The sequence below is a fragment of the Heterodontus francisci genome, chromosome 4, assembly GCF_036365525.1.
Source record: "Heterodontus francisci isolate sHetFra1 chromosome 4, sHetFra1.hap1, whole genome shotgun sequence".
Taxonomy (NCBI): Eukaryota; Metazoa; Chordata; class Chondrichthyes; order Heterodontiformes; family Heterodontidae; genus Heterodontus; species Heterodontus francisci.
Window position 1 is genome coordinate 18514439 of NC_090374.1, and position 26524 is coordinate 18540962.

General features: G+C 45.2%; 1 protein-coding gene across 2 annotated transcripts in view; it reads left to right on the top strand.

Moving 5' to 3' along the window:
- The window catches only part of LOC137368927 (G protein-coupled receptor kinase 5-like), a 174618-nt gene that overhangs the window by 7889 nt on the left and 140205 nt on the right, over positions 1 to 26524 (top strand). The window contains exon 2 of one of the 2 annotated variants that reach the window (XM_068029243.1): positions 10562 to 10657. In XM_068029243.1, coding sequence (XP_067885344.1) covers positions 10562 to 10657 — 96 coding nt within the window. Of the gene's footprint in view, positions 1 to 10561; positions 10658 to 25778; positions 25853 to 26524 lie in introns of those variants that run through there. The other variant, XM_068029244.1, reaches the window with a different exon arrangement.

Sequence of the window (26524 nt, forward strand, 5' to 3'; positions counted from 1 at the left end):
CATAAGAGATTGATTTCATAGGCATGTGTGCGGCTGTGTGTCTGCGCTCCCAGCTGCTGTAGGGTAATACAGAATCCCCCACCATTAACATCCTGGGGGTTCCCATTGACCGGAAACTGAACCAGAGCAGCCATATAAATACTGTGGCTACAGGTGCAGGTCAGTGACTGGGGAGTCGATGGCGAGTAACCCGATACCTGGCTTCCCAAATCCTGTTCCACTATCTGCAAGGTACAAGGCACAAGTCAGGAGTGTAGTGTGTTGGAATACTCTCCACTTGTCTGGATGAGTGCAGCTCCAACAGCACTCGAAGCTTGACACCATCCAGGCCAGAGCAGCCCGCTTGATCGGGACCCCATCTACCACTTTCAACATTCACTCCCTCCACCACCGATGCACAGTGGCAGCAGTGTGTACCATCTACAAGATGCACTGCAGCAACACAGCACTCCTCATTCGACAGCACCCTGCAAACCTGCGACCTCTACCACGTAGAAGTACAAGGGCAGCAGATGCATGGGAACACCACTGCCTGCAAGTTCCCCTCCAAGTCACACACCATCCTGACTTGGAACTATATTGCCGTTCCTTCACTGTTGGATCAAAATCCTGGAACTCCTTCCTTAACAACACTGAGTGTACCTACAGCAGATGGATTGCAGTTGTTCAAGAAAGCAGCTCGCCACCACCACCTCAAGGGCAATTAGGGTTGGGCAACAAATGCTGGCCTGGCCAGCGACACCCACATCCCATAAAACGAATATAATGTCCAAGTTTTTGTTTTGCTTTGGCACACTTTCACATTTTGGAGAACAGTAGCTCCTCAGACTTTTGGTTTGTTTTAATTTCGTGCAGGGCTGACTGGCGAGCCGCCACTAGATTCAGCTTCTCTAATATCCAGTGCTTATGTTGGACGCTCAGCACGAGATAAAGTCTGTGCTATACAGTGGAATGGTTCTTGATTCAGCATTCCTGGTCCCTCAACTGTTCTTCAGTCCTGGCATTTGCGGGAATTTGACGGGTAATCACAAGAATGACAAGGCAGCCCATTTGTCCGTCTGCTTCAGTGATTCATAAAGAACTTCCAGTTGTGATTTGCTCCTGCCATCTCCTTACACCACTGCATCCCCTCCAATTTGACCCCAAGTCATCCCATCCTACTGCTTCAATTCCAATGTTTGTTCTCTTCACTCCCCTGCTAGGGTGGTCCATTCTATGCGCTCTTCAGTGTGTTGTACTACTATCTAACATCAGTCCAAAAAAAAATCATTCCCGTGCCTAGTTGTTGATTGAGGCTAATGAAAAATTGAGAAGCTTGTGCCTTAACAGGTTAAAAGAAGATGGAAGACCTCTGCATTCCTCCAATGCAGGCCTTTTGTACATTCCCAACTTCCTTCATCCCCACCATTGGCAGCCATGCTGTTTGTCATTTTTATAAATGACCTGGATGAGGGTGTAGAAGGATGGGTTAGTAAATTTGCGGATGACACGAAGGTCGGTGGAGTTGTGGATAGTGCCGAAGGATGTTGTAGGTTACAGAGGGACATAGATAGGCTGCAGAGCTGGGCTGAGAGATGGCAAATGGAGTTTAATGCGGAAAAGTGTGAGGTGATTCACTTTGGAAGGAGTAACAGGAATGCAGAGTACTGGGCTAATGGGAAGATTCTTGGTAGTGTAGATGAGCAGAGAGATCTTGGTGTCCAGGTACATAAATCCCTGAAAGTTGCCACCCAGGTTAATAGGGCTGTTATGCAGGCATATGGTGTGTTAGCTTTTATTAGTAGGGGGATCGAGTTTCGGAGCCACGAGGTCATGCTGCAGCTGTACAAAACTCTGGTGCGGCTGCACCTGGAGTATTGCGTGCAGTTCTGGTCACCGCATTATAGGAAGGATGTGGAAGCTTTGGAAAGGGTGCAGAGGAGATTTACTAGGATGTTGCCTGGTATGGAGGGAAGGTCTTACGAGGAAAGGCTGAGAGACTTGAGGTTGTTTTCGTTGGAGAGAAGGAGGAGGAGAGGTGACTTAATAAAGACATATAAGATAATCAGAGGGTTAGATAGGGTGGATAGTGAGAGTCTTTTTCCTCGGATGGTGATGGCAAACACGAGGGGACACAGCTTTAAGTTGAGGGGTGATAGATATAGGACAGATGTCAGAGGTAGTTTCTTTACTCAGAGAGTAGTAGGGGTGTGGAACGCCCTGCCTGCAACAGTAGTAGACTCGCCAACTTTAAGGGCATTTAAGTGGTCATTGGATAGACATATGGATGAAAATGGAATAGTGTAGGTCAGATGGTTTCACAGGTCGGCGCAACATCGAGGGCCGAAGGGCCTGTACTGCGCTGTAATGTTCTATGTTCTATGTCTTCAGCCATCTAGATCCTAACCTCTGGAATTCCCATTTCTTTTGTATGGGAGTTGAGAAGGCTCAGAGGAGATTCAATCGAAATTTATAGGTCTTCTTCTCTGCCTGGGAGCTAGTGAGAGGTCAATCAACATAAAATCCTTAGAGATTGAGGTTAGGAGAAATCTCCATTCATGGATTGCTTTGCCACTTCGTGGACTAGTGAATCAACATTTTAAGCAGAGGGCAAGACGGGGCAAGAGGGGAGCTAGCTGGCAAAGAGCCAGCACAAACTTTGTAGGTGGAATGGCCTCTTCTGAGGTGTATCTTTCTCTGGTTTTATTCAGCTGTTTGTGAGGGTATCAGAATTGAACTCAATGCTGTCTTCACTAATCTAAAGCATGCGCATTTGCAAGGCGGGTCATGGGGAGTGATCTCTGCCCTTGGTCGTTTCCCTACCGCCACTCCTTCAACCCTACAGCCATTTACTTCAATGGGAGACACCTCTTCCTGGTAGAGGTTGGGGCTTAGACCTTCCTGATCCTGTGGCTGAGCTACTTGCTGAGCTCCTCCTTACAAGCAAAAAAAAAAATTACTTTTCTAAAGCCCCTTTCAGGACCTTATGGTCCCAAACACTTTACAGCCAATGCAGCATAGTCAGTGTTGTAATGCAGGAAACCCGGCAGCCAATCTGCACTCAGCAAGCTCTCACAAACAGCACTGTAATCATGACCAGGTAATCTGTTTTAGTGATGTTTATTGAGAGATGAATATTGGCCAGGACACCAGGGAGAACTTTGCTCTTCTTTGAACTAGTGTCATGGGATGTTTTCCATCCACCTATGAGGGCACATTGGCTCCAGTTTAATGACTCATTTGAAAGCCATCAACTTTAAGCATGCAGCATTCTCTCAGTACTTCACTGAAATATCTAGGTCATGTGGTCCAAATCACTGGATTGGGACTTGATCTCATGACTCTGTGACTTGGAGATGTGAATGCTACTTACTGAGACACAGCTGGCACCTCCAAGCCTAGTGCTTTGTTAAAACGACAATAACAACTTCTGTTTATATAGCGTCTTTGATATAGCAAAACATCCCAAGGCTCTTACAAATCTGACAAAACTTTGGCACCAAGCCACAGGAAACAATATTAGTTCAGGTAACTAAAGGTTGCGTTAAAGACGCAAGTTTTAAGGAACATCTTAAAAGATCAATGGACACAGATGCTGGTTTCTGTCAGTGCTCTCTGTGACCAGCAGTGTCAACCTTGTAGAACCCTGCACTTGTCTCTTTTGCACCCTTGTTGAGTCACTCCTGTATCCACCCCTCCAAAAAAAAAAGTTTTAGAAGAGATTGAGAACAAAATGATGGCGACCAAGATAAATGAGTAACACTGATTCGAGAACATTTTAGTAGATGGATTTTTGCATTTACACAATGGAGGGACCAGGGTTTGGGTGATGGCAGGTGAGGGGTTGAGGGGGAGATTGAAGTGTGAAAGTAATGTTGGGCAATTCATTGACCCATAACCACAATAGGAAATAGTGCAAAATTAAAATTCATGTTTAATCTCTCAGATAGAGACCCCTCAGCAGACTCTACTTTAACATTTCTTTGCTTTCCAGAGTTTGAGATGTTCAACCGTGGCCTCCTCAGGTGCAGTTAAAAGATCGCATGCCTCTATATTTTGAAGCTGAGCAGAATGATTCTCCAAGTGTCCTGGCTAAAATTTATCAGAAGATGAATTGGGTATATACTTGAAAAGGAAAGTGTTGCAAGGCTATGGAGAAAGAGTGGGGTGGGGGAGTGGGACTAATTGGATAGTTCTTTCAAAGAGCCAGCACAGTAACAATGGGCCGAATGGTCACCTCCTGTGGTTTGTGATTTAGTAAGCAGTGGTGGGTGAAACTAGGAGTGAATGCCATTGACAAGCGGTTCCTTCTCTTTGTGGCTGGGGAGGGGTTAGTAAGGGGGAAGAGCATTTGGATATTTTAAGAAATGGAAAGAGGAAATGAGCCAAATGCTGGAAATACATGGCAGGCCTATCTCTGGAAAGAGATGAGATGGGTTAATCCCGAGTCTGCTGAGGTGTCTCCACCGGGAACATTATCCCGTCTCTTCCCCCTCTACTTGGCTGAAAAACCTGTTGTACGTTTTTCAACACTTTGTTATGGGACAGTGAACTGCCTGACATTACTTCGGTGATCAGAAATTGGGGCAGGGTATGGAAGGCAGTTTGGCCCTTCCTTCATTGTTTGTTTCTCCAGCATCTACAGTTCTGCTCCTCCCCTTCCACTCTCAAAACCATGGTATTGCTGTTAATTCATAACATCTTACACCACAGAACGAGGCCATTTGGCCCATCATGCCCGTGCCAGCTCTTTGGAAGGGCTAGCCAAAATGAGTCTCACTCGGCACACTTTTTTTCCCCATAGCCCTACAAATTTTTCTTTTCAAATGTATATTCATTCCTCCTTTGAAAGTTACGATTGAATCTGCTTCCACTGTCTTTTCAGGCAGCGCATTCCAGATCCCAACAGATGCATAAAGGGACTTCTCCTCCCTTCTGGTTCTTTTGCCAATCATGTTTCTTGTGGTTACTGACCTTCCTGCCAGTGGAAACTGTTTCTCCTTATTTACCCGATCAAAATCCCTAATGATTTTGATCAGCTCTATCAAATCTCCTCTCAACCTGCTTTAAGGAGAACAGTCCCAGTGTCTCCAGTCTCTCCACGAAACACAAGTCCCTCATCCTTGGTGTCATTCTAGTAAATCTCCTCTGCACCCTCCCTAAGGCCTTGATGTCTTTCCTAAAGTGTGGTGACTATATTTACACAATACTCGAGCTGAGACCTGGCCAGTGGCTCATAAAGATTCAGCATATAACTTCCTTGATTTTATCCTCCGTGCCTCTATTTATAAAACTCAGGATCCTAATTGCCTCCAATACTCTATCAGGCAGTTTGCTCCACAATGCTGATCATTGTGTATATGCAGTGGTTACCGGCCTATAACTTGGTTCCTCCTCCTGTGAAACATTTGGATAGCGTTGGAATAGCCCGAAATACTGAGTGTCAACCAAAAATAATCCAGTAGGAGACGCTATTTGCAACATCCTTTTGAAGCCTCCAGGAGGTGTCATCCATGGCTCGGAAGCTAGCAGTGGCTCGCCACCTCTGAGTCAGAAGGTCATGGGTTCAGGTTTGAGTCCCACCTCAGAGACTTGAGCGCATGATGCAGGCCGGCACTCCCAATCCAATACTGAGGGAGTGCCGCACTGTCGGAGGTGGCGTCTTTCAGGTAATACATTAAAACCGAGGCCCCGTTTTGCCACTCGGGTGAATGTAAAATATCCCAGGGTGTTATTTTGAGGAAGAGCAGCTGAGTTCTTCCTGGTGTCCTGGCCTAATATTTGTCCCTCAAACACCTTTTTTAAAAAAAAAAGATAATCTGGTCGTTATCACAGGTGTTTGTGGGAGCTTGCTGTGCACAATTGGCTGCTGCATTTCCTGCAATTCAACAGTGTCTACGCTTCAAAAAGAACTTCTTTGGCTGTAACATGTTTTGGGATGTCCTGAGGTCATGAGAGGCAACATACAAATTCAAATCTGTCTGCCTTTCTTTCTATGTTCCTTGACTTACGTTTAGCAGAATTGTCTTGCTTTGCTGTGACCAGTTCTGAATGTCCTCTGAGCTGCTGGATGTCATCATGCGACTTTCACCTTTTCCATGTTATTTTTTGGAGCTTTTCCAATCCAGTTACTGTAGGTGATGGCTGACGTTTATCCCACTCACTAACACAGAATCTCTCTGTCATTTTCTCACCCTTCCCTCTCTACTTTTTTTTGTCCCCCTTGAGTGCACTTCCTTCTAACAATACTGAAGTACGTGCTGCTTATGTACGTAATGTACAGTGCAAGCTTGCGCATTATCAACGTGATCGGTGCTGGCTCAGCGTGACTGGTTTTACTAATGGTGCCTGTTACACCTGGGTGATTTACAGATATTTCTGAGACTGGTACTCAGAAGGGAAATGTCACTGGAACAATTGTTGATCAAATACATGTAGATTAATGAGCATTTGGACTCATTGACTTCCCCCGACTCCCCAGCACAGTGTAGTAACCTCCAGCGTGATTATCTGTGCATTTCATTGAATTACATAGCATTTGAAACACAGATCCAGGCTTTTTATCCCAACTGTTTGTATGACAGAGGTTATGCTCTACAGGAGCCTCTCACCCTACTTCATCTAACCCTATCAACATATCCTTCTGTTCCTTACTCCTTCATGTACTTAGCTGGCTTCCCCTTAAATACATCTCTGCTATTCGCCTCAACAACTCCTTGTAGTAGCAGGTTTCACATTTTAACTACTCTCTGGCTGAAGAAATATCCCCTGAATTTGTTATTAGATTTCTAACTGACTATTGGTATTCACACCATCTACTTTTGGTCATTCCCACATCTGCTCTGCATCTACCCTAGCGAGCCCCTTCATCATTTTAGAGACCTTTGTCAAGTCACCCCTCAGTCTTTTTATCTAGAGAAAACAGCCTCAGTCTTTCCTGATAAATTTAACCTCCGTTCTAGGCTCATTCTTGTGAATTTTTTTGCATCCTCTCCAAAACTGCTGTATCTTCTTTTGTAATATGGTGACCCGAGCTGTGCACAGTACTCCAAGTGTGGACTGACTAAGATTCTTAAGTTTAACCTAACTTCCTTGCTTTTCAATTCTGTTACTCTAGAAAACAAGGCATTTTTATGGCCTTGTTAACTTAATTATCTATTTCAGATAAGTTGATTTAAAGTACTGTCCTCTGTTCTGCACAGTACGGAAAAAAAAAAAGCTGAAACTTTGTGCTATTTAGGTCTTCTCGGTTTGCATACAGGGACAGTACCTTATTGATGTTGGGTGTGAGAAAGTGCTGTACAAAATGTTATAAAAAGACTTGAAGAGGAACATTAGTGGGAGGATAATTGCTTTTTTCCTCTAGATCTTATTTAGAAAGAGAGAACTTGCATTTCTAGAGCGCCTTTCACAAAGCACTTTTCAGCCAGTGAAGTACTTTGTTAATGTAGTTGCTATTGAAATGTTACAATCCAGCAAGGATTCTGGAAAAAACTGGTATAATTGGCCTCTCCCTACTTGGACAGCTGTGAAATGTGCTCAAGTCTCTGAATCAAGCTACTGAGAGAGCCATGCAGATAGAGTTTCTGTTTGTTTAATGTGGACCGGATATACTCGTGTCTCTTGTTCTTGAAATGTGTGTGTCGCTGGCAAAGCTGGCATCCTGTTGCCCTGAGAAGGTGCTGGTGGACCTTCTTGAACCATCATAGTCCTTATGTCAATGGTGCCCCCACAACAGTGTTAGGTAGAAAATTCCAGGATATTGACTCTGAGGATGGTGTGGTGACGTATGTCCAAGAGAACATGCTTGCAAATTGGTAAAGAGCCAAGCTGGAGGGACCTCCTCCCAAGTGTGTGCTTGGATAGTACAGAAGCTCAATTAGCAGCACAGAGAAGCTTCTCATTGATTGTCCATCTATAACCATCCTAAACTTTGGGGGAATCAGTGTGCAGGGACCCCCTTGAGTGGGAGGAATTGCAGTCCACAGTAAGTGGTCTACCTCTCCAGGTCTAGTTAATCATAGATTCATAGAATGATACAGCACAGAAGGAGGCCATTCAGCCCATTGTGCCTGTGCTGGTTCTTTGATAGAATTATCCAATTTCCTTTTGAAACTTGCTATTGAGTCTGCTTCTACCACCTTTTCAGGCAACGCATTTGAGATCATCATAACTGGCTGCATAAAAAAAACTCATCTCACCTCTGATTCATTTGCCAATGATCTTAAATCTGTGTCCTCTGGTTACTGACCCTCCTGCCAGTGAAAGTTTCCCTTATTTAATGAACTGTAATGTTATGAGCATGCTCAGTGCGTGATGTTGTCATTAAACATGTGATCTGGCCATCTTGGTGTCTGCCTTTCTTTACAAGTTCCTCCCAATATATAACTTAAACCATTTCTCTCCACAATACTGTGGACTGGCTCTGGTCTCCGATCACTGAGTCTGTCACGGAATATGTTCCAATTTACCTGTCACCAGGTGTGTCGTCTTGGAGACAAGTGGAGCCCCAAAAGATTATCAGCTTTCTCGTTATTCCTCTACTGTCAGAATTCTATTATTCAGTCTTTGTTGTGTTAACTAGGTTTCTTTTTTCCATTCCTCTCTGGCAATTCAATGCCCAGAAAATTGTATAAATCCCACTTATATACCCTTAAACCCACTCCATCTCATTGGCATCAAGGCTAAAGAACCCAACTTTCTTTAAGTAACTCACTCTCCTGACACTAGGAATAAGTCTCATGGTCCTGCTCTGTATTGCTTCCAGACTTTGGATGAATCCCTTGTGCTTGGAAACTGAATATGGCACTCAGGGTGTGTTCTGACCGGAGCACTGCGCGTCTCCTGTTCCTATAGCGTTGACTACTTGCTGGGATACGGTCTAGTTTAGGTGTCTCTCTCTCCCTCCAGGACTTGCTCAGAGTGGGAATTCTTGATATTCCAGCTCAGACAGTGATCACTGCCAGGCTATTTGGTGGTGGAGGTATCGGAGCTGGCCGTGCTCATGTCTTCACCTGCGCACCTTCCAGCAGGAACCCTGGCTGCTTCCTCAACAGGAGCTGTTTCCACTGGTGGGAGAGTCAGTAAACAGAGGACACAAATTTAAGATAATTAGCAAAAGGACCAGAGAGGAGGAGAATTTTTTTTAAAAAAAGCAATGAATTGTTACAATCTGGAATGCGCTGCCTTAAAGGTTGGTGGAAACGGATTCAATAATTTTCAAAAGGGAATTGGATTTATATTTGAAAGGAAAAAAAAATGCACGTTTGTGAGGAAAAAGCAAGGCAGTGGGACACACATGTGATAAACCAAATGACTCTGTGATTCCCTCCCTGTCTCGGACCTCGTTCCAACTGATTGCAATCACATTTTCATAAGAGCAGAGTACTTCAAAAAGTAATTGCAGTATCTCTGTCTCTAGAATGAACTTTGTTTTTAAGTGACTGAGTAGGTTGGATGTGGACATAGCAAGGGAGGTGATGTTGGCCTTTTACAAAGGAGTTCCCTAAAAACAGATTTCCAAATTGATGAGTGATATAACAAAACCACAACACACTTTCAGTGTGTCGGTATCCTCATTCTACGGAACTCTAGTGCTTAAGGTCACTTTTTCTCTTGGAACTGGACATTGTACAATCATCAGTGAGCATCCCCACTTCTGACCTTTATGATAGAAGGAAGGTCATTGATGAAGCAGCTGAAGATGGTTAGGCCTTGGACACTACCCTGAGGAACTCCTGCAGTGAAGTCCTGGGGCTGAGATGATTGACCTTTGACAACCACAACCATCTTCCTATGTGCTAGATATAACTCCAGCCAGTGAAGAGTTTTCCCCCTGATTCCCGTTGACATCATTTTGGCTAGGGCTCCTTGATGCCACACTCGGTCAAATGCTGTCTTGATGTCACCCTAGCCTCAGCTCACCTCTGGAATTCATCTCTTTGGTTCATGTTTGGACTATGGCTGTAATGATGTGGGTGGTCCTGGTGGAATCCAAACTGAGCATCAGTGAGCAGGTTTTTGCTGAATAAGTGCCGCTTAATAGCACTGTTGATGACACCTTCCACTACTTTAAAGATTGAGAGTAGTCTAGGGCAGTAATTGGCCGGATTGAATTTGTCCTGCTTTTTATGGACCGAACATACCTAGGCAATTTTGCACATTGTTGGGTAGATGCCAGTGTAGTAGCTAGACTGCAGTGACTTGATTAGGAGCTGGGCCGGTTCTGTAGCACAAGTCTTCGCTACAGCCAAAACATTGTTGGGGTCCTTGGCCTTTGCTGTAGCCTGTGTGCTCAGCACTCTGGGTGGCTCTATGCAGTTAAACAGTAAGTAAAGTGTAATTTTAAATGAAGTTGAGTAACATTAAACAAGTTAGTTTTATTTGATTCCTGATTTTTTTTTTTTATTCATCTCTCCAGTACATATCTGGGGATCTGAAAACTCCTAAGGCTGTGTAATTAAGTATTTAAAAGAAAAAAAAAATCATCTGGCATTTTAAAAACAAAAAAATTGTCATATTTTGTTGCTTTTATTTACCATGGTCTCAGCCAGTTTTTGTTAATGATTTACGTTTCCTAAAGGTGGCGGAGGGAAGAGGAAGGGCCGGAGTAAAAAATGGAAAGAGATGCTGAGGTTACCTCACGTCAGTCAGTGCGAGGAACTGCGACAGACCATAGGTAAGCAACATTCGACTTGAGAAAGTGCCCTAGTTTTGTCTTGCAATAGTGACGATGCAAGGGCTTCTGTTGTATGTTCGTTATGTGCCTCGTTGCTAAGCTCGGGAATTCCCCCCCCCCCCCCCAAACCTCTCAGCCGCTCCACCTTACTTTCCTCCTTTAAGACACACTTCTTAAAACTTACTTTTTTGACCAAACATTTGCTTATCTGCCCTAATATCTCATGTGGCTTGGTGTCCTGTGAAGTGCCTTGGGATGTTGATGCAAGTTGTTGGTGCTTATCTGGGTCCCAATAGTGAGTGTGATTGCAGTGAAGAAAATGGAAGCAATTTGTTAGGGAAGGATCATTCAAATGGGACTGCTATTGATTTCTCTCGATAGTAATTAAACTATGTCCATTAACACTCCAGTTGGAGCTGCTCTTCCTAGCAGTTTGATTATTCCTTTTGTTTTGGATAGATTACTTGAGCAAGAACCTGGAAGTTTGTGGCTTCGAGTTTAAGGTGTTCTGTTGGGTGCCAGGAACTAATGGTGTGATCTGGTTGGTTCATGTGCCAGATGGTTTGCAAGGACCCATGTTGGGATCCGACTGGTCCTTAGTACCAATCAATGCTAACTGCCTGACTATGCTGACCAGTATGTTCACTGGAATCTGAGAACAATTATACCTTCAATATAAATTTAAATGCATTTATCAACTAATAGTTGACAAAAACTGGCAAAAAATGATTGACTATTTGTTCTAGCATCATCGCCTTTCCTCAAGTAAGATTTCAGGAGCGTGCACGATTGTGAGGAGCTGTGCTGAGGCTCGGGCTGAAGCATATTACTTGGGGAGAGGAGGAGGAGCTTAATTCCACACACAACTGTAGTGGAGGTAGCCCAGGAGTGGACAGTAGGCCTAGGAAATTAATCCCTTTCTGTTTACAACTCCAGTTCCTGCAAAATCCCTCACACAGAACGAAGAATGATTGGAAACAATTTTTAGCCAGTAATAGATCCATTTGAAAGGATATGTCTCCAAGTATTATAAGTTTTTCTCAGCCCCGACTCAGTGGGTAGCGCTCTGCTCGGAGTCGGGCAGTTGTGGGTTCAAGTACAACTCCAGAGACTTGAGCACAAAAATTCTGGCTGATGCAGCCAGTGCAGTACTGGGGGAGCACTGCACTGATGGAGGTTCCATTTTCGAATGAAACGTTAATCCAAAGTCCTGCCTGCCCCCTCGGGTGGACGTGAAAGAAGCTATGGCACTATTTTGCAAGAGAGTGGGGGAGTTTTCCTTTGTCTCCTGGCCAATACTTAGCTCTCAATCAATACCTAATTGATAATCAATATCCCGTTTCCCCCCCGGAAGATTATCTGGTTATTATCTTATTCCTGTTTGTGGGAGCTTGCTGTGCACAAATTGACTACCGTGTTTCCTACATTACAACAGTGACTACAGTTCAAAAAGTACTTCATTAGCTGTAAAGCACTTTGGAATGTTCTGGAGTTGTGAAAGGCATTGCACGAATGCCATGTCTGTCTGTACTCTCTTTTTGAGAAAGGAATCTTGCTGCAATTTCCTGTATAGGCAGGTTCTGCAAGATTAGTTTAAGAAGGTCAGTAACGAAATTTACAGTGGTTTGTGATTGTAACAGGAAGTGTTGCCCTTCTTCAAAAGGCTGTTGACCGTTTCCGATTTTCTCATGTCCTTTTTGTTTTCGAAATGAAACAACTTTATGAAAAAAGAACCTTCACTTTTTTTTTTTCCTCCCTTCACAGTATGCATCATATTTTGATAAAGTAACAATGATAAAGTAACCAAACCCAAAACCGGCCACTGAGAAGCCCCTTTTTAATCAACAATGAACGGGTTGACTGGCAAGCTTGGCCAGAAGTGGCTAGTATGTGACGAGCTTCCTGGCTTACAGGAAATTTCATCAAAGACTTATCGTTCTTGATAATCAGCTGTTGAATTGGTTTCTTTGGTTGGGTGGTTGAGGGAGATCAAGGTTTTAGGTGCCAAACAGTCTCACAATCCTGCGGCATTTAACAGTTCCTGGCTGTTTGCAGGAAGAGAGATCAAAACATGATTTATGCAACCACTAGTTGCAGATTTACTTGAAGGGGTTAATGATTTTTTTGCTTCTAGATAAAGTTTATAAAAACAGTGAAATTTCACTTCCCTTACAAAGACTAGCTAGAGATTTTAACAAAAAAGCGTGAGCTAAGCTGTTATATAGTGGCAAACTCCAGGACTCTTAAAACGGTCATAAAAGAAAGAAAAAAAATTGCCTTTATCTAGCTTCTTTCATGGCCATAGGAAGTCCCAAATTGCTTTACAGTCAGTGAAATGCTTTTCTGAAATAAAAACAGAAAATACTGCAAACAATCAGCAGATCAGGCAACATTTTTTATTTTAGAGATCCAGCACTGAAACAGGCCCTTCGGCCCACTGAATCTGTGCCGACCAACAACCACCCATTTCTACTAACCCTACAGTAATCCCATATTCCCTACTACCTACCTACACAAGGGGCAATTTACAATGGCCAATTTACCTATCACCTGCAAGTCTTTGGCTGTGGGAGGAAACCGGAGCACCCGGCGAAAACCCACACAGTCACAGGGAGAACTTGCAAACTCCTCACAGGCAGTACCCAGAATCAAACCCAGGTCCCTGGAGCTGTGAGGCTGCGGTGCTAACCACTGCGCCGCCCACGACATCCTGTAGAGAGATAGAGACGGGGTTAACGTTTCAGTTCTGATGAAGGGTCACTGACCTGAAACATTAACTCTCTCTCTCTCTCTCTCTCTCCACAGATGCTGCCTGGCCTGCCGAGTATTTCCAGCACTTTCTGATTTTATTTCAGATTTCCAGCATCAGCAGTGTTTTGCTTTTGTATAAGTGCTTTTCTGAAGTGTAGTCGCTGTTGTAATGGAGAAAACGAGGCAGCCAATTTGTGCACGGTGAAGAGTAATGGCGCTTACGCGCGTGCTGGTCCTGAGCAGATTCAGGATCATGTGGGGCTTCATGCTGTACCCCGTGACCATTTCATTAAATCCAGTGGTTTGGCTCGCAGTAGTAAATAGCTTGCTTTCTTCTCGAGTACAAGCTGCACAATATTGAGTTGTGTTTGTTATGAGAACGTTATCCGTCTTTGGAAGGGTCGCATAAGGAATTTCAGTCACAGTGAATGAACCCATAGGACCAGGCTGTTTAATAGTCTTGGCGGGGAACATCCTATGTGAGTTTGGCTTGCGCTGAGTATGAAAGATTCACGTTCAGCCCAGTAATGTCACTTCTGAAGATGTTGGTAACAGTGCACTATTAAAATGTCTTCCAGTCTTCCCAGTGGTGGAAACCTAGGAATAGGAGTAGGCCATTTGGCCCTTCGAATCTGTTCTGCCATTTGATATGATTGTGGCTGATCTAGTTATGGTCTGAACTCCACTTTCCTGTCTTCCCCACCCCCCATCTTTGACTATAGGACCTTGACCTGTTTCAGTTCCCTCTCCCTGATCTGTCCTTTGCAACCAGTCCTGCTTGCTTCCTCTACTTGTGCTGACTACTTATTTTTTTTTCTTTCTCTACGGGAATTGTGAATGATCTAAGGGAGTGCCAGTATATCTCTGATTTAAAACATTTTGTTCTTGGCTATCGAGAACAGAGCCAGTTGTGGAGCATTGGGGGGGATGGTCAAACATTTGCCTGCCCACAGTAGGAGCTAGTAGACTTCGAGTCAAAGAGAGATACAGCACTGGAACAGGCCCTTCGGCTCACCAAGTCTGTGCCGACCATCAACCACCCATTTGTACTAATCCTGCATTAATCCCATATTCCCTACCACATTCCCACCTTCTCTCAATTCTCCTACCACCTACCTACACTAGGGGCAATTTACAATGGCCAATTTACCTATCAACCTGCAAGTCTTTGGCTGTGGGAGGACACCAGAGTATCCGACGAAAACCCACGCGGTCACAGGGAGAACTTGCAAACTCCGCACAGGCAGTACCCAGAATTGAACCCGGGTCGCTGGAGCTGTGAGGCTGCGGTGCTAACCACTGCGCCGTCCAGAGTGAGTTTGAGCACAAAGCGAGTTTAAGATGTGTGAAGGCCAGATGAGTTGGTAGGGGGGTAGGTAGGGAGCGGGGTGATGTTGTAAGTGAAGGTATAAAGATAAAATAGGCACCAAAGACTCTATGTGCCTCCAATTATACTTCCCACTACTGACAGCCTTCCCTTCTGTCGTCTAGGCCCTAAGCTCTGGAATTACCTCTCCAATCCTTTGCCTCTCCTCCTTTAAGACTCTACTTCAGATTTCCCTCTTTGACCATGATTTTGGTTTCCTTTCCTAAGGCGTCTCCTCTTTTAGCTCAGTGTCTGATGATGCTCCTGTGAAGCACCTTGGGATGTTTTACTACATTGGAGGCACAATTTAAATGCATGTAGTTAAGTCAGGGTGATCAATAATTAGATTAATTCCTGGGATAAGAGGACTGTTCTATGAGAAAGGATTGAGTAAAATGGGCCTGTGTCTCTATTCGAAATTATACCTCTGAGCCTCCACCTCACTTTCCTCCTTTAACGTACTCCTTAAAACCTACCTCTTTGACCAAGCTTTTGGTCATCTGACCTAGTATCTCCTATTGTGGCTCAGTGTTCTATTCTGTTTTATAATGCTCCTGTGAAACACCTTGGGATGTGTTATTACGTTAGAAGTACTTTAGAAGTCTCATCACTAGTGTAATGTAGGAAATGCAGCAGCCAATTTGTGCACAGCAAGCTCCCACAAACAGCAATCCAATAGTGACGGGGTCACCTGGTTTTATTAGTGATATTGGTTGAGGGATAAATATTGGCCCTGGACACCGAGGGAGAGTTCCCCTGTCCTTTACGAAATAGTGTGTTTTTTTTTTACAACTGTCTGTCTGAGGGGGCAGACATCTCATGCAAAAGACAGCAGCCCCTCGGCACTGCACTGTATGTGTCGGCCTATATTCTGTGCTTGAGTCTGTGGAGTTCGACCTGTGTGGAGGGTTCCTGTTCTTTGCTGGACCAGACAAACTGCCTGTGCCGCAGTAGCATCAAGGATTGTAACGATGATTCTTTGCGCCCTTGGGTTAGAAGGAGGGGTGGGAGAAATCGGCTGGGGTACCTGATGGGTAACCTGTGATACCCAGGAAGTGGGTATTGGATGAGAATGGGACTGGTTCTGTAGGCTCGCATTCAGAAGTGATTTGCTGTTTGGGCAAAGTCACTTGTTAGATTTTCTGTTTTTACTAAAGTTTTTCAAAACACTTTTTTGGCGTCTTGCGGGATTCCTTTTAAACAATGTAAAGGGCTGCAATGGCAGCATATCAAATGAGAGGAAATAGCGTTGACTACGCACTTGGTTTGTTTGACTCTGACTGTGCCATGTGATGGTTTTATGTGTGGTATTTATAGGATAATGGGCCAATGTTCCTTCAAATGTAGAAAGGTGGTGAAAACAGAAATTAAATGAATAAAACCAATTGGGCTGAAGGGCCTACTCCTGCTCCAAAAAAAAAGATAAGTCACCGTGTTGCATAGAATTACACCACAGAAACAGGCCATTCAGCCGGCTCTACCACTCACTACGATCATGGCTGATCATCCACTTCAATGCCTTTTTCCCACACTATCCCCATATCCCTTTCTGTCATTGGTATTTAGAAAGCTGTCATTCTCTGCTTTAAACATACTCAATGACTGAGCTTCTACAGTCGTCTGGGGTAGAGAATTCCAAAGATTCACAACCCTCTGAGTAAAGAAATTTTCTCATCTCGGTCCGAAGTGGCTTCCCCCTTACTTTGAAATTGGTTCTAGACTCTTCAACCAGGGGAAACATCTTAGCTGTATCTACCCTGTCTCCCCCTTTAAGTATTTTGTAGGCTTCAATGAGATCATCTCTCATTCTTCGAAACTCCAGAGAATACAGGCCTAGTTTCCCCAGTTTTTCTTCATAGGACAGTTCCGTCATCCTGGAACAAGTCTGGTGAACCTTTGTTGCACTCCCTCTATGGCAATAATATCCTTCCTAAGGCAAGGGGACCAAAACTGCACACAGTACTCCAGGTGTGGTCTAACCAAGGTTCTGTACGATTGAAGCAAGACTTCACTACTCCTGTACTCAAATCCTCTTGCGTTGAAGGCTAACAAGCCATTAGCTTTCTTAATTGCTTGCTGCATCTGCATGTTAGCTTTCAGTGACTTATTGACGAGGACATCCAGGTTCTTTTGTACAACTACACTTTCTAATCACTTACCATTTAAGAAATACTCTGCACATCTATTCCTCCTACCAAAGTGGAGAACCTCACGTTTTTCCACATTATATTCCATCTGCCACGTTCTTGCTCACTAATTTTGTCCAAATCCCCTTGAAGCTCCTTTGCATCTTCCTCACAACACACGTTCCCACCTAGTTTTATGCCATCCACGAACTTGGAAATATTACATTTGGTCCCCACATCCAAATTATTGATATATATTGTGAACAGCTGCAGCCCAAGTATTGATTCTTGCAGTACCCCACTTGTCACAGCTTGCCAATGTGAGAATGACTCGTTTATTCCTACTCACTGCTTTCTGCCTGTTAACCAATCCTTAATCCATGCCAGTATATTACCTCCTATCCCATGTGCTTTAATTTTGCTAAACAATCTCCTGTGGGAGACTTTATCAAAAGCCTTCAGAAAATCCAAGTATACTACGTCTGTTAGTAACATCCTCAAAAAGACTCCAGCAGGTTTGTCAAACATGATTTCCCATTCATAAATCCATGTTGACTGTGCCCAATCAGATCATTATTATCTAAGTCAAAAACAACAAAATGCTGGAAATACTCATCAGGTCTGGCAGCATCTGTGGAAACAGAAGCAAAGTTAACGTTTCAGGTCAGTGACCTTTTCATCAGAACTGGCAAAGGTTGTGTTAATGGTGTGGTGAAAGACAAAGCGTTGGTGCAGAGAGGGTGTTAATTGATCGAAAAATGAACAGCCCTGTCCCAAAGCACAAACATGGAAAAAAAACAGTGGGCAGGCACATGGTTAAAAAATGAATGATGAAACAAACGAAAATAAAATAAAAACAAAGAACAGTACAGCACAGGAACAGGCCATTCAGCCCTCCAAGCCTGCGCCGATCTTGATGCCTGCCTAAACTAAAACCTTCTGCACTTCCGGGGACCGTGTCCCTCTATTCCCATCCTATTCATGTATTTGTCAAGATGCCTCTTAAACGTCGCTATCGTACCTGCTTCCACCACCTCCCCCGGCAGCAAGTTCCAGGCACTCACCACCCTCTAAGTAAAGAACTTGCCTCGCACATCCCCTCTAAACTTTGCCCCTCTCACCTTAAACCTATGTCCCCTAGTAACTGACTCTTCCACCCTGGGAAAAAGTTTCTGACTATCCACTCTGTCTATGCCACTCATAACTTTGTAAACCTCGATCATGTCTCCCCTCCACCTCCGTCATTCCAGTGAAAACAATCCGAGTTTATCCAACCTCTTCTCATAGCTAATGCCCTCCAGACCAAACAACATCCTGGTAAATCTCTTCTGTACCCTCTCCAAAGCCTCCACGTCCTTCTGGTAGTGTGGCGACCAGAATTGCACGCAATATTCTAAGTGTGGCCTAACTAAAGTTCTGTACAGCTGCAGCATAACTTGCCAATTTTTATACTGTATGCCCCGACCGATGAAGGCAAGCATGCCGTATGCCTTCTTGACTACCTTATCCACCTGCGTTGCCACTTTCAGTGACCTGTGGACCTGTACGCCCAGATCTCTCTGCCTGTCAATACTCCTAAGGGTTCTGACATTTAATGTATACCTCCCACCTGCATTAGACCTTCCAAAATGCATTACCTCGCATTTGTCCGGATTAAACTCCATCTGCCTTTTCTCCGCCCAAGTCTCCAACCGATCTGTATCCTCTGACAATCCTCGTCACTATCCGCAACTCCATCAACCTTTGTGTCGTCCGCAAACTTACTAATCAGACCAGCTACATTTTCCTCCAAATCATTTATATCTACTACAAAGAGCAAAGGTCCCAGCACTGATCCCTGTGCAACACCACTAGTCACATCCCTCCATTCAGAAAAGCACCCTTCCACTGCTCCCCTCTGTCTTCTATGACTGAGCCAGTTCTGTATCCATCTTGCCAGCTCACCTCTGATCCCGTATGACTTCACCTTTTGTACCAGTCTGCCATGCGGGACCTTGTCAAAGGCTTTACTGAAGTCCATATAGATAACATCCACTGCCCTTCCTTCATCAATCATCTTTGTCACTTCCTCAAAAAACTCAATCAAATTAGTGAGGCAAAAAAAGAAAGAAAATATATATTAATGAAAATTAAAAAGGAGGGCCTGTCCTGCTCTGAAATGATTGAACTCGATGTTCAGTCCGGTAGGCTGTAGCATGCTTAATCGGTAAATGAGATGCTGTTCCTCGAGCTTGCGTTGATGTTCACTGGAACACTACTGCAATCCCAGGGCAGAGATGTGGGCGTGAGAGCAGGGGGGAGTGTTGAAATGGCAAGCAACCGGAAGCTTGGGGGTCATGCTTTCAGACTGAGCGGAGGTGTTACCCAAAGCAGTCACTCAATCTGCGTTTGGTCTCCCCAATGTAGTGGAGACCGCATTGTGAGCAGAAAATACAGTATACTACATTGAAAGAAGTACAAGTAAATCGCTGATTCACCTGAAAGGAGTGTTTGGGGCCTGGGATAGTGAGGAGCGAGGAGGTAAAAGGGCAGGTATTACACCACCAGCGATTGCATGGGAAGTTGCGGAGGTGTAGGGGGTAATGGAGGAGTGGACCAGGGTGTTGCGGAGGGAACGATCCCTTCGGAATGCTGACAGGGGAGGGGGAGATGTGTTTGGTAGTGGCATCACGCTGGGCGTGGTGGAAATGGCGGAGGATGATCCTTTGGATGTGGAGGCTGGTGAGGTTGAAAGTGAGGACAAGGGGAACCCTGTCGCAGTTCTGGGAGGGAGGGGAAGAGGTGAGGGTAGAGATGTGGGAAATGGGCTGGATACGGTTATCGAAGTGTCCATTTATCGCATCCCGTAATTCCCTGTTTTCTGTCTCCCTCCCTTCTTAAATAGTGGGGTGACATTTGTTACCTTCTGCTTTCCAGTAGTTAACATTTTGTTGATGCTTTTCAGAGGTTGTAAATTTTAATTAAAAGACCTTGTCATAAAACCAACATGATTGTCTTGTGACCATTGTGCTAATAGTCTCTCTTTGAAGTTAAACCACAGCTGCAGGATCTGTGGACACGAGGATAAGCAAATAAAAACACTTGACACTGTGTAATCAGTATCTGGGTAGGGTGGTGGAGGGACAATGATTCCTCGTTCAAGAGGGCTGATGCAGCAGACACCCTTCCATAGAAACATAGGTTCTTTATCAAAGAATGGTTTTGAAGCGTCACGTTGATCTGATGCTGTTTGATGGCATCTCCTTGCCCTGTAGCATCTTTCCACCAGGAGGGGCAAGAGCTTTGAGAACAGCTTCCCCTCCAAGTCACATTCCGTCCTGTCTTGGACGTGTGTCACTGTTCCTCCATCCAGAAATTCCCTCAATTTTTGTTTTCATTGATACTCGGGAAGCAAGCGTCGCTGGCGTGGCCGGCACTTATTGCTCAACCCCAGTTGCCCTGCGAAAGGGGTGGTGGCGGCCGCCATTGTGAAGCTGTTAATACAGAGGGCTGTTCAGAGTGAGTCATGGTGGTGTGGGACTGGAGTCACGTATCGGCCAGACCCAGTAAGAAGGTGGTGGGCTTCTTGAACTGCTGCAGTCACTGTGATGATGGTGCCACCACTAGGTATGATGCTGTAGTGTACGGCAGGTCTGCTTCTGTAAAGAGTCATAAATGAACTAGTTGGGTTTTTTTATTTTTAAAAATCCAACAGTTCTCCATGGCCACGTTTACCAGTGCCAGCTTTTAAAAAAATTATATTCAGATTCTCGCTATGCGATGGTGGGATCTGAACTCCCATTCTTTGGACTATTAGTCTGGGCTTTCCGAATTGCTATTCTGGTAATGTGCGACACTACCATACCTAATGTCATTGTGGGAATACCACCATCACGGTGACTGGCAGTTCAAAGAGGAGGCTGGCCACTATCATCAGGACAACTATGGTGCTGGCCACTATTAGACACGATTTATTTTCTCACCTCTCCATCCAAAAAAAAAAAAATTACTGCAGGAGAAATGTGATCATGTTGTGGCAGTGGTCACATGATGTGTGACCACCTTCTCCTGAACTCTGCCCTCTTGTTCGTGCCCTTTGCCTCACCATTGGGGCAGTTCTTTCAGCCACTGAAGACCCATGTTCTGTAATTCCCTCTGTCCCTTCATCTCCCTCATCCTCCTTTTAAGACCCTCCTTCAAACCATCTCCATGACCAAGCTTTTGGTCACCACCCCCCCCGCCCCCCGATAGATCTTTTACAGTAGCTTCCATTTCTTATCCTTGCAGCCCTGTCAATCACCATGGGATGTGTTTCTATGTTAACAATGACAACTTGCATTTATATAGCGCCTTTAATGTAAAATGTCCAAGGCACTTCACAGAAGCATTATCAAGCAAAATTTGATACCAAACCACAGAAGGAAATATGAGGCAGGTCAAAGAGGTAGGTTTTAAGGAGTGTCTTAATGGAGGAGTGAGTGATAGAGACTGAAAGATTAAAGGAGCAAATTCTCGAGCTTGGGGCCAGACCCAGTGGTGTAATGTAAAGGCCTGCTCAGGTCGGGAAAAAGGACCCGGCCCGTGTTCCTCAAATTTCGATCCGAGCCCGACTTGGCCATCCCTTTACTTGCCTTCCGTCTGGGAAGCTCCAGGAAGCAGCAGCGCATGCGTGATGATGTCATAGTGACGTCACCCGCTCACTGCGCAGACTCCGTTTCATCCCGGACTCCCAGCTCAGGTAAGTTTTTAAAAAAAAAATAAATAAATTTTTTAATACTTACCGGCAGAGCATTTACCGTGTGTGTCCGGCCTGACCTGACCCGAGCCCGACAGCTGGACCTGGAAGAGGGGCCCGACCCGACCCGGATACATGTCGGCTGGTTCAGTCTGGTTCGGGTTGGGTAGTAGGCCTCTAGTGCAGTGATTAAAGTCTGGAATGTGCAAGAGGCCAAACTTGGCAGAGCACAGACATCTCAAAGGGTTGTAGGGCTGGAGGAGGTTACAGGCAGTATATAAATGCAAGCTATTTTTAAAACTCAGTCACCTGAAAATGTGATTGGACTTGTGGAAATTGCGTTTAACCAATTTCAGAAGACTTGGGAGTGACTCTTTGAACCTCCTGGGATTTTATTCCACCCATAAAATTGCAAGTTGGTAGAATGTGATGTTAAGATGACCTGCCTTTGTTTTTTGTTTGAAAATAAAAGCTTGCATTTCTATAGTGCCTTTATGGGGGTGCAGGAGCCGAGGGACCTAGGTGTATATGTACATAAGTCATTAAAGGTGGCAGGACAGGTTGAGAGAGCAGTTAATAAAGTGTATAGTATCCTGGGCTTTATTAATAGGGGCATAGCGTACAAGAGCAAGGAAGTTATGTTGAACTTATTTTAAGACATTAGTTTGACCTCAGTTGGTGTATTGTGTCCAGTTCTGGGCACCACACTTGAAAGGCGTGAGGGCGTTGGAGACTGTACAGAAAAGATTCACCAGAATGGTTCCAGGGATGAGGAATTTCAGTTATGAAGATGGAATGGAGAAGTTAGGACTGTTTTCCTTGGAAAGAGAAGGCTGAAAGGTGATTTGATAGAGGTATTCAAAATCATGTGGGGTCTGGACAGAGTAGATAGAGAAAAACTGTTCCCACTCGTGAAAGGATTGAGAATGAGAGGGCACAGATTTGTTAAGAGAAGCAAAAGTGACATGAGGAAAAACTTTTACACACAGCGAGTGGTTAAGGTCTGGAATGCGCTGCCTGAGAACGTGGTGGAGGCAGGTTCAATTGAAGCATTCAAAAGGGAATTAGACAGTTCTATGAAAAGGAAGAATGTGCAGGGTTACAGGGCGAAGGCGGGGCAATTCTCTTTGGCCTCCTTAACTCGAGAGACAATGGGTAAGCGCCTGGAGGTGGTCGGTGGTATGTGGAGCAGTGCCTGGAGTGTCTATAAAGGCCAATTCTAGAGTGACAGACTCTTCCACAGGTGCTGCAGAAAAATTTGTTTGTTGGGGCTGTTACACAGTTGGCTCTCTCTGCGCCTCTGTCTTTTTTCCTGCCAACTACTAAGTCTCTTCGACTCGCCACACTTTACCCCTGCTTTTATGGCTGCCCGCCAGCTCTGGCGAACGCTGGCAACTGACTCCCATGACTTGTGATCAGTGTCACAGGATTTCATGTCGCGTTTGCAGATGTCTTTAAAGCGGAGACATGGACGGCTGGTGGGTCTGATACCAGTGGCGAGCTCGCTGTACAATGTGTCTTTGGGGATCCTGCCATCTTCCATGCGGCTCACATGGCCAAGCCATCTCGAGCGCCGCTGACTCAGTAGTGTGTATAAGCTGGGGATGTTGGCCGCCTCGAGGACTTCTGTGTTGGAGATACAGTCCTCCACCTGATGCCAAGGATTCTCCGGAGGCAGCGAAGATAGAATTAATTGAGACGTCGCTCTTGGCTGACATATGTTGTCCAGGCCTCGCTGCCGTAGAGCAAGGTACTGAGGACACAGGCTTGATACACTCGGATTTTTGTGTTGCGTGTCAGTGCGCCATTTTCCCACACTCTCTTGGCCAGTCTGGACATAGCAGTGGAAGCCTTTCCCATGCGCTTGTTGATTTCTGCATCGAGAGACAGGTTACTGGTGATAGTTGAGCCTAGGTAGGTGAACTCTTGAATCACTTCCAGAGCGTGGTCACCGATATTGATGGATGGAGCATTTCTGACGTCCTGCCCCATGATGTTCGTTTTCTTGAGGCTGATGGTTAGGCCAAATTCGTTGCAGGCAGCCGCAAACCTGTCGATGAGACTCTGCAGGCACTCTTCAGTGTGAGATGTTAAAGCAGCATTGTCAGCAAAGAGGAGTTCCCTGATGAGGACTTTCTGTACTTTGGACCGCTCTTAGACAGGCAAGGTTGAACAACCTGCCCCCTGATCTTGTGTGGAGGAAAATTCCTTCTTCAGAGGACTTGAACGCATGTGAAAGCAGCAAGGAGAAGAAAATCCCAAAAAGTGTGGGTGCGAGAACACAGCCCTGTTTCACACCACTCAGGATAGGAAAGGGGTCTGATGAGGAGCCACCATGTTGAATTGTGCCTTTCATATTGTCATGGAATGAGGTGATGATACTTAGTAGCTTTGGTGGACATCCAATCTTTTCTAGTAGTCTGAAGAGACCACGTCTGCTGACGAGGTCAAAGGCTTTGGTGAGATCAATGAAAGCAATGTAGAGGGGCATCTGTTGTTCGCGGTATTTCTCCTGTATCTGACGAAGGGAGAACAGCATGTCAACGGTCGATCTCTCTGCACGAAAGCCACACTGTGCCTCAGGGTAGACGCGCTTGGCCAGCTTCTGGAGCCTGTTTAGAGCGACTCGAGCAAAGACTTTCCCCACTATGCTGAGCAGGGAGATTCCACGGTAGTTGTTGCGGTCACCTTTGTTTTTATAGAGTGTGATGATATTGGCATCGCGCGTGTCCTGGGGTACTGCTCCCTCGTCCCAGCACAGGCATAGCAGTTCATGTAGTGCTGAGAGTATAGCAGGCTTGGCACTCTTGATTATTTCAGGGGTAATGCTGTCCTTCCCAGGGGCTTTTCCGCTGGCTAGAGAATCAATGGTATCACTGAGTTCTGATTTGGTTGGCTGTATGTCCAGCACATCCATGCTGGGCTGGGCTGCATTGAGGGCAGTCTCAGTGACAACATTCTCCCTGGAGTACAGTTCTAGGTAGTGCTCAACCCAGCGATCCATTTGTTTGTGTTGGTCAGTGATTATGTCCCCTGATTTAGATTTGAGGGGGGCGATCTTCTTGATGGTTGGCCCAAAAGCTCTCTTAATGCCATCATACATTCCTCTGATGTTTCCGGTGTCTGAGGCCAGCTGAATATGACTGCATCGGTGTTGCCAGTAGTCGTTTGCGCAGCGCCTGGCTGTTCTTTGTGCAGTGCTTCTGGCTGCTTTAAGTGCTGCGGATGTTAACTCGCTGGGGGAACTGAGGGAATTGCTCTTTCAGAGAGCCAGTGGGAACACGATGGGCCGAGTGGCGGCCTCCTGCGCTGTAACAATTCTGTGATTCTGTAAAGTTCTTTCAAGTCAAATAATTACTTCTGAAATGTAGTCACTGTTGTAGTGTTGGAAATGTGGTAGCCAATTCGTGCACAGCAAGCTCCCACAATCAAATATGACGATGACCAGATTGTCTGTTCTATTAGTGTTGGTTAAGGGATACATATAGGCTGGGTCATGAGGAGTGCTCCCTTTATGCCCTTCGAAATAGTGCTATGCGATGTTTTATGTCACCTCAGAGGGCAGTCAGGGCCTCGATTTTAACGTCTCATCTAAAAGACGCTGCCTCCAACAGTGCAGCACTCCCTCAGTACTATACTGAAGTGTCAAGTGCTCAAGTCTCTAGAGTGGGATTTGAACCCACAACCATCTGACCGTGGCGAGAGTGTTACCCACTGAGCCGCAGCTGACACCGTTTGTGCATGTAAATTTCTGTCGGAATCAGCTCTGGTCAGTTCGGCTACTCTCCGCTGGCTGTATGTTTGAAACTTAACTCTCTGAAACCGCACCGCTGCAATGGTCAGCAAAGAATTAAAAAAAGCACAAAATGTGGTAAACTCAGTGGATCATCTTGAGAGAAACTGCTAATGTTTCAGGTCGATAACCTTTCATCAGAACGTGTTATTTTTTTGGTGGTTTCTGTTGGTCTGATTATGTTAATTAGAAGCAAATAATTGATACTGGACCCACTGACATGTTTGAAACAAAGAACAAAATGCATTTGCAAAGTGCCTTCTCTTTATGGTCGCCTATTAATGCCTGTTGCATGGAGATTCATGAAATAAACAAGCCAACCACAAAAGCTAGAAGGGTCCCTCCCCATTACCTCACTCTTTCCTCACCAAGTTAGATTTATTTTCTGAGTGCTGATGATATCGTGCTGGTGTTAATGGATTTCTACGCAGGGTGCAGCCATCGTGTAAGTAGTGGCACATGCGCTTGGCAGAGTTTCCCAGGTTGTTGGGAGGGCTGACTCGTTAATCGAAGGCTGCCTGCTGTTCTTTTAATCTGACGTACACCAGTCTTGTCCGTTGCAGTGTCAGTCTTTAGCTCAGTGGGTAGCACTCTTGCCTCCTGAATTAGGTTGTACTTTCATGCCCCACTCCAAAGACATTAGCACACAAATCTCTGCTGATGATCCCAGTGCAGTACCGAGGGAGTGCTGAGCTGCCCTCTTTTGAATGAAATTCAAAAGGGCGGCGCAGTGGTTAGCACTGCAGCCTCACAGCTCCAGGGACCCGGGTTCGATTCTGGGTACTGCCTGTGTGGAGTTTGCAAGTTCTCCCTGTGTCTGCGTGGGTTTTCTCCGGGTGCTCCGGTTTCCTCCCACAAGCCAAAAGACTTGCAGGTTGATAGGTAAATTGGCCATTGTAAATTGTCACTAGTATAGGTAGGTGGTAGGGAAATATAGGGACAGGTGGGGATGTTTGGTAGGAATATGGGATTAGTGTAGGATTAGTATAAATGGGTGGTTGATGGTCGGCACAGACTCGGTGGGCCGAAGGGCCTGTTTCAGTGCTGTATCTAAAAAAAAAGAAATGTGGCGCTAAAGACTGATATTTAAAAGGAGAACAGAGGAGTGCCTCCCTCC